The sequence below is a fragment of the Triplophysa dalaica genome, chromosome 6 (genome assembly GCF_015846415.1).
Source record: "Triplophysa dalaica isolate WHDGS20190420 chromosome 6, ASM1584641v1, whole genome shotgun sequence".
In the NCBI taxonomy this organism is placed as follows: Eukaryota; Metazoa; Chordata; class Actinopteri; order Cypriniformes; family Nemacheilidae; genus Triplophysa; species Triplophysa dalaica.
Window position 1 is genome coordinate 1440323 of NC_079547.1, and position 10913 is coordinate 1451235.

A 10913-nucleotide genomic window follows, 5' to 3' on the forward strand; every position below is an offset into this window, starting at 1 on the left:
CTTCTTCACCATAGAATATCTCCACAGTGTCACCATCCAGCGCAGCCTGCGCGGTGTCCAAGAAGGCCGATCTTCCGAGCTTCATCGTGCAAGGTTGAGCTACGGATCCTTGGACCACTAACGTGGACATCGTCCAACCCAGGGCACACACCCTGACCTTCGTCGCTCGAGGCGCGAGGCCTGTGGCGGTGCACAGCCGGGTTGACCTTCCCATCAACCAGATCCAAACGCTCTGGCATATGACCCAATGGGTCCCCAAAACATTTGGACCCTATTGACCGCCATAGCGTGGAGGGTGAAGGCAGCTTGGTATACTTTGTCGACTCCTCCAAGTGGCAGCATCCGTGGTGCACCAGGGCCGCTAGACCACCTGGGTGGTCAACATTGCCCTTAGCTACCTCACTGTCCAGGAAAGTAATAGCTCCCTGAGCCCTTCAGACAGGAGCACGCCGCGGACGGCATACCCGACGTCTAATGAGCTCCACGTGGATCTCCGGGGAAGTCCGGGGAAGCACGGCCCTCACTTTTGCGTTGCCTCCCGAGCTCGACCGCCCAGAGGCAGGAGCTCTAAGGGGCTTCGCATCAGACAGGAGCAAGCCGCGAACGGCATACAGCACGTCTAGTGAGCTCAACGTGCATCTCCGGCCCGGGGAAGCACGGCCGTCATCTCTGCTATGCCTCCTCTTGAGCTCGACCTCCCGAAGGCGGGAGCTCCAAGGGGCTTCGCATCTGATGACCGGAGGTAGCTATCAGATGTTATGACAGAGCACGTTGTCGAGTCTTGTCCGATATGGGACGGTCACCACCGCCCATCGGGGACGAGCCAGGTGAGCGTGTCGGGGCATGAATGACCAGCGAGCCGAAGCTGGCGGAATAACAAACACGGGAATCCCCGATCACCCCCGACGTTCGCTGAAGCGTTCAACCTCGCCGTGGCGGCGGTCACGCACAGGGAACAGATGGGGTTGCGGCAACATTCCGGAGAACGTAGCCGCTGTGACCGCCACACCTGGTGCCCGTCAGACTCGAAGATGGGTCTGTCATACCCAAGAACACAGCTTGCAACATCTCATCATCACCACACACCGTTTCCGGCGCGTGGTGTAGGAACAAGACGGTGGGACCGTCTCTTGGGGAACGGTCAGACGAGGCGAGAACGATCCGCCAGCCAGTGGCTGACGAAAGACGTTCACATGCCAACATCACCCCTCGCCCCTCCCCGCCGCGGACGGCAGGGCCGTAGCCAATGCCGTCACGAAACGGGAAGCAGCGAGTTGGCGCTGAGTCCCGTGGGATCACAGCCGCCTGTGACGCAACGTCTGAATCATACACCGCCCGCAGTGCAGACAGAACTGATCCACAATGGCCGCCCCAGATGCCGGAAGCCCAACACCCGGGGTAGCCGTTGTGTCCGTCCTCCCTCCTGGATGAGAGTGGAAACTGTGAGAATATTTGTCCTGAAAAAGACCTGCTTTTCTAAATCTATAGCTCGCTGCCGAGACGCCCAGGAGAAGTCTGCGCTTCTGAGGAGAAATCCGCCACTGAGGAAGAGTCCACTCACCGAGGGGGATCCGCCATCAGAAGGGAGAAGTCCGCTGCTCTGCGTCACTGCAATTGTATAGACAGGTACACCACCTTACTTGAGAGTACATTTGGGTGGTCTTAGTCAAATCAGACCACCAGCTGACGTAGATTTGTGGGGGTGTGGTTGCACAAGACGTTTAAGGCTGGTCTGGGTGAGCATTTGCTTTCGAATGCATCTTTTGTTCCAACGCTTACATTTTTGCAATTTTACCTGTCTAATACATCCAAGGGCAACTTATTACACACCAAAACACAGAAAAGCACGTATTCCCACCATGTGACCCATTTAACAAATATTACTGTTTTACAGGCAATATTAATCATTTACAAGCTATTAAACAGCTCAATATTATCATGAAGGAACAAAAGCTCATCACAGCACTAGAATTTACAAAGCAAAGTTTTCTTGTGAATTTAATATTAATGAAAATAAAAAGAAAGACATTTTACCTCCTCGGTGTCTTGTGTGTTATCTTCAACAAGTGACGTCAAGCTTGTCTGTGCTATATTTGAAAACAAGAGTATTCACTTAATAAACAGACATCGTTCTTCATTTAAATGTATTTTATACATTACTGTGCAGAATTGACATTAGAGACATATAGAGAAAAAGTTTATACCTGTGACGTACACCTCAGATTCTTCATCAATAATCTTGGACTTGATCTCAGAAGATTCTTTTAGCTTACACTCCTCACATGAGCAGTCGAGGATAACTGGCTCACAAAAGAAATCTTTGACCACTTTTAGCCTCTTTTTCCACTTTCCCTTTTTACGGGGAACAATCTGATCAAAAAGAATTGGAGAAAAAAGACAAAACAAACTGTTGTACAGCTGTCAATACATTAAAATATACACATGTGTTATACAATGACAAAAATTACACTTTAGACAAACTTAAAAAATGACTTTTTATATTAGTACTTTGGTTAATATCAGTGATAACCGTTATAACTGTTTTACAGGCAATATTAATCATTTACAAGCTATTAAACAGCTCAATATTATCATGAAGGAACAAAAGCTCATCACAGCACTAGAATTTACAAAGCAATGTTTTCTTGTGAATTTGATATTAAAGGAAATCAATAGAAAGACATTTTACCTCCACGTTGTCTTGTGTGGCATTGACTTCGACAAGTTTGATCAAGCTTGTTTGCGCTATATTTGAAAACAAGAGTATTCACTTAATAAACAGACATCGTTCTTCATTTAAATGTATTTTATACATTACTGGGCAGAATTGACATTAGACACATATAGAGAAAAAGTTTATACCTGTGACGTACACCTCGGATTCTTCATCAATGCTCTGGGAGTCGAGCTCAGGAGATGCTTCAGGACTACACAACTCGCTTAAGCAGTCGAAGAAAACCTGCATAAAAAAAGACATTTTTGACCACTTTTTGCTCCTTTTCATTTATCTTTTTTACGAGGAGCAATCTTATCAAAAGGAAATGGAGAAAAAAAGACAAAACAAACTTGTGTACAGCTGTCAATACATTAACATATATACACATGTGTTATACAATGACAAAAATGACACTTTAGACAAACTTACATGACTTTTTATATTAGTTTTTTGGTTAATATCAATGTTAACCATTATAACTGTTTTACAGGCAATATTAATCATTTACAAGCTATTAAACAGCTCAATATTATCATGAAGGAACAAAAGCTCATCACAGCACTAGAATTTACAAAGCAATGTTTTCTCGTGAATTTGATATTAAAGGAAATCAAAAGAAAGACATTTTACCTCCACGGTGTCTTGTGTGTTATCTTCAACAAGTGACGTCAAGCTGGTTAGCGCTAAATTTGAAAACAAGAGTATTCACTTAATAAACAGACATCGTTCTTCATTTTAATGTATTTTATACATTACTGTGCAGAATTGACATTAGAGACATATAGAGAAAAAGTTTATACCTGTGACGTACACCTCAGATTCTTCATCAATAATCTTGGACTTGATCTCAGAAGATTCTTTTAGCTTACACTCCTCACATGAGCAGTCGAGGATAACTGGCTCACAAAAGAAATCTTTGACCACTTTTAGCCTCTTTTTCCACTTTCCCTTTTTACGGGGAACAATCTGATCAAAAAGAATTGGAGGAAAAAAGACAAAACAAACTTGTGTACAGCTGTCAATACATTAATATATATACACATGTGTTATACAATGACAAAAATGAGCATTAGACAAACTTAAAAAATTACATTTTACATTAGTACTTTGGTTAATATCAATCTTAATGTTTATTACTGTTTTACCAGGCAATATTAATCATTTACAAGCTATTAAACAGCTCAATATTATCATGAAGGAACAAAAGCTCATCACAGCACTAGAATTTACAAAGCAATGTTTTCTTGTGAATTTGATATTAAAGGAAATCAAAATAAAGACATTTTACCTCCACGTTGTCTTGTGTGGCATTGACTTCGACAAGTGAGATCAAGCTTGTCTGTGCTATATTTGAAAACAAGAGTATTCACTTAATCGTTCTTCATTTTAATGTATTTTATACATTACTGGGCAGAATTGACATTAGACACATATAGAGAAAAAGTTTATACCTGTGACGTACACCTCAGATTCTTCATCAATAATCTTGGACTTGATCTCAGAAGATTCTTTTAGCTTACACTCCTCACATGAGCAGTCGAGGATAACTGGCTCACAAAAGAAATCTTTGACCACTTTTAGCCTCTTTTTCCACTTTTCCCTTTTTACGGGGAACAATCTGATCAAAAAGAATTGGAGAAAAAAAGACAAAACAAACTGTTGTACAGCTGTCAATACATTAAAATATATACACATGTGTTATACAATGACAAAAATGAGCATTAGACAAACTTAAAAAATGACTTTTTATATTAGTTTTTTGGTTAATATCAGTGATAACCGTTATAACTGTTTTACAGGCAATATTAATCATTTACAAGCTATTAAACAGCTCAATATTATCATGAAGGAACAAAAGCTCATCACAGCACTAGAATTTACAAAGCAATGTTTTCTTGTGAATTTGATATTAAAGGAAATCAATAGAAAGACATTTTACCTCCACGTTGTCTTGTGTGGCATTGACTTCGACAAGTTTGATCAAGCTTGTTTGCGCTATATTTGAAAACAAGAGTATTCACTTAATAAACAGACATCGTTCTTCATTTAAATGTATTTATACATTACTGGGCAGAATTGACATTAGACACATATAGAGAAAAAGTTTATACCTGTAACGTACACCTCAGATTCTTCATCAATGCTCTGGGAGTCGAGCTCAGGAGATGCTTCAGGACTACACAACTCGCTTAAGCAGTCGAAGAAAACCTGCATAAAAAAAGACATTTTTGACCACTTTTTGCTCCTTTTCCATTTATCTTTTTTACGAGGAGCAATCTTATCAAAAGGAAATGGAGAAAAAAAGACAAAACAAACTTGTGTACAGCTGTCAATACATTAATATATATATACACATGTGTTATACAATGACAAAAATGACACTTTAGACAAACTTACATGACTTTTTATATTAGTTTTTTGGTTAATATCAATGTTAACCATTATAACTGTTTTACAGGCAATATTAATCATTTACAAGCTATTAAACAGCTCAATATTATCATGAAGGAACAAAAGCTCATGACAGCACTAGAATTACAAAGCAATGTTTTCTTGTGAATTTGATATTAATTGAAATAAAAAGAAAGACATTTACCTCCTCGGTGTCTTGTGTGTTATCTTCAACAAGTGACGTCAAGCTGGTTTGCGCTAAATTTGAAAACAAGAGTATTCACTTAATAAACAGACATCGTTCTTCATTTAAATGTATTTTATACATTACTGGGCAGAATTGACATTAGACACATATAGAGAAAAAGTTTATACCTGTGACGTACACCTCGGATTCTTCATCAATAATCTTGGACTTGATCTCAGAAGATTCTTTTAGCTTACACTCCTCACATGAGCAGTCGAGGATAACTGGCTCACAAAAGAAATCTTTGACCACTTTTAGCCTCTTTTTCCACTTTCCCTTTTTACGGGGAACAATCTGATCAAAAAGAATTGGAGGAAAAAGAGACAAAACAAACTTGTGTACAGCTGTCAATACATTAAAATATACACATGTGTTATACAATGACAAAAATGACACTTTAGACAAACTTACATGACTTTTTATATTAGTTTTTTGGTTAATATCAGTGATAACCGTTATAACTGTTTTACAGGCAATATTAATCATTTACAAGCTATTAAACAGCTCAATATTATCATGAAGGAACAAAAGCTCATCACAGCACTAGAATTTACAAAGCAATGTTTTCTTGTGAATTTTATTAAATTGTGTTAAATTGTGAATATTAAAGGAAATCAAAAGAAAGACATTTTACCTCCACGTTGTCTTGTTTGTTATCTTCCATTAGTGAGATCAGGCTTGTTTGTGCTATACATGAAAACAAATTCATCAACTTACTAAACGGACATCGTTTCGTCGATTAAATGTATTATACATTGATGAATTAAAGTGTACACATAGCAGAATTGACATTAGCCACAAATAACTTTAGAGAAACAAGTTTTTTACCTGTGACAAACAATTCAGATTCAGTTAAAACGCTCAAGATGTCGAGCTCAGGAGATCCTCTCGGTTCACACTCCTCGCAATGGCAGTCGAGAATAACAGGCAAACAAAATAATTCATAAACACTTTTCCTAATCGAGATCGTTGAGTTTTCGCCATTTGCTCTGGATATCTGTTGGTCGCTGTTATATGTTGAATCGGTTGTGCTGTGAAGAGAAATGACAAATCTGTCTCTGCCTGTGGGTCTTAAAGACTTTCTGAGTGACGTAATAAAGGAGAACGCGTCATCTCTAGTAATTCATATAATAATAAGACGCCGTTTAAGTGTTTTGCCCGCGTTGCTATGGCACCGGGAACGTGACCTCTCTACATAATACAATCCAAATTGTTGGACAAAAGTTCAATTCATCTCAATAATCTCAACACTTTAAGAACTAATAGTATTTATACCATTTTATATATATTTATATTTTTATATATTTATATTTAATATTTATATATTTATATTTATATATATTATTTAATATTTATATATTACTAATGGTAAATATAAAACAATGTCCCATTTAGAAAAAAGTTTAACACAATTTTAATAGTATTTTGTCCGCACACTGAGATCAACACACCCACAAAGTTCTTTAAAAACTTTAACTTTACATCTGCAGAGTGAAAAAAGTACAAAAGTGTCTTAAACAGACTCAAGAGCAAACATTTCACCTCATGATTTTGTCAATCCTGTGAGAATAATCAACAAACTCACTCTTTGGCAGACACAGCTACAGGGGTAATTGCTAAAGCCAGACTTTTGTTTTTATAATGGAGTACAAATAGAGAGAAAAAACACATTTAAATGTATAAAGTAATTATATTATTTAAAAAATCTACATGTCAAATTTTTTAAAACCACTTACACAAAATAAAGTTGCTTATAACTTTGCAGACAGTGCCTGTTATGATACAAAGCAAGTTTTATTACACAAACGTGTGGCACAGATACAGCCAAATGACCGTTAAGTTATTTATTGGATATTTAATTACAATAATTGAGTTACATTCATCCTCACCCTCAACAACCACCCTGTTATCTTGACATTTACTGGTTTATAGAACCTGAAATCATAGGAAGCAGAACATCACTGTCCACAACAACACAGTTATAGTGGGAAAAATTACTTTATCTTTTATTTTTGTTCTGTTGAATATTGACATTTTGAAGAATGCAGGACAGCAGACAGTTCTGGGGCACTTTTGACTACCGTTATTTTTTTCCTACTATGGGAGTCAATCTGTCTGCTTATAAGCATTATTCCAAATATCTTTCTCTGTGTTCATCAGAACAAAGATCCCAACTACACATCATATCACTGTTGAATCCTGAAGCAAAACACTGAGACGCACAGATATAACATTCTGTCCAAACCATTATTTATTTAGACGTCAATGTCATGTTTAATCCAGAGCTTTATTGCCATTTATTAAAACGAATAAGTCAGTAAACAGTTTGAATATTCTTTGTATTCACCTCTTAGAAATAAAAATGACAGAAATCTCTCTCTGAGACACGGGTGAATGTACACGGCTTGACTCGGCAGAGTTAAACTGATCCGTATCTTCATGTTCAGATCCATGATATTCATGCAACATCTCACATGTCATCGTGTCAGTAAACAACAACAGTCCACAGCCATGACAGTTTCACAGAGTTTAAACACACAACAACACACAATCTGAAAGTCCTCATCTCTTATCCTCATTCAAACACACTTTGTTAATGTCACCGTCCTGTGAGTTATTCCACACATCATCCACATCACTCAGATCATCTTTGCTGCAAATACATAAAACAACATCAATAAAAGAAAACAAATCTCAACAGGCCGACAGCTTTGAAATGAGACTGGACGCTATTGCTGAATGATGATGTCATCATGATAAACATCCGTAACGCTTACAAGAGGCACTTTAAAATACTTCAGATGAGAAAAACATGACTTATGCTTATGTGTCACTATGAGCATCGACACCATTTCAAAAACACTTCAGGAACGTCTGAGCGAGTTCATAGAGAAACAACAACAAACAAACAAGCAGCATGAACCGTTTCTAAACTCAGATCAAAGTCTGTAAACAAACATTTCAATGGAATAAAGCAGAACTTCAACCCTGTCAGTCAGATCACAAATCTGTTTCTTATTCGAGAAGGACAACAGTCCAGATCTTGGCACAACAGCGCCTACACTTTCTCCGCCGGCTGAAAAAAGCAAGCCTCCCTCCACCCATCCTCACCACCTTCTACAGGGGTACCATTGAGAGCGTGCTGACCAGCTGCATCACTGTCTGGTCCGGAAACTGTTGTGCAGCAGACCGCAAGACCCTCCAGCGGACAGTGAACACCGCTGCAAAAATCATTGGTGCCCCTCTCCCCTCCATCATGGATATCTTCCTTACACGATGCTCCAGCAAAGCAAAAAGTATCGTGGAGGACCCCATCCACCCCTCCCACAGTCTCTTCCAGCTCCTACCCTCAGGTAGACGGTACCGGAGTATCAGAGCCCGCTCCGCCAGACTGCTCAACAGCTTTTTCCCCCAGGCTGTGAGAGCCCTGAACTCACATCACACACCCCCCTCCCTGAAACCCCCAACAACCCCCCCCCACATACACCTTACCACATCTCAGGAAAACCAGTTAACTTTTATTTCTGTGCAATTCAGGAGAGCGGGCCTGCACAAGCCACCTGTAGCAACACACTCTCCTCTGCATGCACTAGACACTTTCACACACCTTTGTGTTTACAAATCCCACAAAAAACTGATTGTAATATATGACTGTAATGTATGTATGCTTACTGGCTCATGCACCACAAACCACCTCACACTGTTCCCCAGCCAGCTGCTTGAATGTCTCTCTCTCTTCGCACATGTACAGTTTTTGAAGCCATTTTCACAGATGTACAGTTTGTATTTTATATTTTATTTTTTAGTTGTTAGTTTATGTATAGGTAACCACCTTTATATATAGCATATGTATAGTCAAAGCTGACAGTAGGCCAGTTGTGTATAGGTTTATACTGTTTTACTTCGTGTTGTATATCTGTATTTATGTAGCACCGTGGTCCTGTGAGGCACGACATCTTGTCCCGCTATATGTCCAACATGTAGTGGAATGACAATAAAGCTCAACTTGAACTTGAACTTGAACTTGTGTTTATGAAAATCCAATATTGTGTGTCTGAGGCAGTGTGCTGCTTGTGTTAAATTATGTAACACTATCAAGAAAAGTTGTTTAGTGTAGTGGTTTACTGTGAAGACGGAGGTAGATGGCTTACAGAACATTACAAATCAACTTCACACATAAACGTTCAACATCAGAATGGCATCTGCTCTTAAATAAAAAAACACTGAATCGTTTAATACAGCGATGTAATGAAAGCATTTTAAAAAAACTCAATAAAGTGAATGAAGAAGACATGAAAACATCACAAGAAACAGATTCGTTTGAAACACAGAATAGAAATAAAACTCAAATCCACAGCCCTTGCACATGAACCGGAGCCTTTTCTGTGATGATGAGAGCTCAGCCAATAGCATCACCCCCCTCAGGACACGTGATCTGGACGCTGAACACGGCCGGTTCGCCACCCCGCTGTGATTGGCTGGGGTGTTTGTAAGTCAGATGGTTTTGGAGAGATTATGTGTATTATGTGACCTTCTCGTGCTGGATCTGATAGTAGCACGCCTGCGTGAAGAAGAGAGAGACTCGCTGCAGGTGTTGCTTATGGGTGTGTTCACAGTGCAGACGGTATAAATGCTTTATTTACCTTCAGTGTGGTAAACATGATTCCATGCTCTCCGTGTTGAACACAAGGATCCATCAGGTCCTCGATCAGACTGACCTCTGACCCCAGATTTCTGATCCTTAACAGAACAACAGCTGTGTCAAATAATATGTTCCCCAATATGTGTTCTGGTTCGTAGTCTCCGAGACCCACAGTGTCATGAGCCGAGAGAAGAGCCTGAAAAACACAAATGATGATCAGCAACCAACCACCTCTTTGAATATTATATCACAACAATATATAAATACACACGCGAGATCTTTTGATCTTGTGTCTGATCACATACAGGTTTATAATCAAAGTCTCAATTGAGTGTTCACCTGTAGGTGCGGCTGACTCAGGAGACTGTAGAGTTCTCGAGCTTCATCTGAAGGGTTCCAGGTTGCCATCAGATCTGAGAGAATCTGAAGCGACAGAACTAGTGTCATGACAAAACCTCCAAATGTACTGATAGAAGAGTCAAGACCGGAACACCACAGACCCTCGAAATCAGTACACAGAGCGCGTTTCATTGATTTTAACACGTAAGATAGTTCTGTCAGAGTTTAGAATGCAGAAGCGGTGTGGTGACATTTGCCTGTCAAATTAGCACTTTACAGCTCTAACCATATTTCAACAGAAGTCAGAAATATATGAGACTGCACTTAATTCACACGCAACTCCTTTCATGCGTTCTCTGAACTTATCAGAAGGGAGAAGACGAAGCAGATGTAACATTTCTTTTTGCCTGAATGGATGTTTTTGTCTGCACGCAGGATAAAATTGCAACGCACGGGATCTTCAGTGAGTCTGCGCAGCTTAAAGAGAACATTAGTTGTAATATCTCTGAACCCATGATTCACATTTTTTTACAAAAACATGCCTGTGTAAACCGTAATTAGCAGACCACTTGCAGTTC

At 39.5% G+C, this 10913-nt stretch overlaps 2 protein-coding genes across 2 annotated transcripts; both read right to left on the reverse strand.

The window, feature by feature from the left end:
- Positions 1-1391: 1391 nt before the first annotated feature.
- LOC130424430 (uncharacterized) lies at positions 1392-4027 on the reverse strand. Its single transcript, XM_056750074.1, has 9 exons — positions 4005-4027; positions 3808-3821; positions 3517-3720; positions 3347-3399; positions 2863-2959; positions 2690-2745; positions 2205-2370; positions 2035-2087; positions 1392-1608 (listed from the first exon to the last, which is right to left on the reverse strand). The coding sequence occupies exons 1-9, from the start codon at positions 4025-4027 to the stop codon at positions 1606-1608; spliced, it is 669 nt and encodes a 222-aa protein (XP_056606052.1). The 3' UTR covers positions 1392-1605.
- A 5424-nt stretch (positions 4028-9451) lies between these two features.
- LOC130424844 (alsin-like) lies at positions 9452-10462 on the reverse strand. The gene is made up of 3 exons (XM_056750808.1): positions 10336-10462; positions 9998-10192; positions 9452-9915 (listed from the first exon to the last, which is right to left on the reverse strand). The coding sequence occupies exons 1-3, from the start codon at positions 10441-10443 to the stop codon at positions 9877-9879; spliced, it is 342 nt and encodes a 113-aa protein (XP_056606786.1). The 5' UTR covers positions 10444-10462; the 3' UTR covers positions 9452-9876.
- Between the last annotated feature and the right edge of the window lie 451 nt (positions 10463-10913).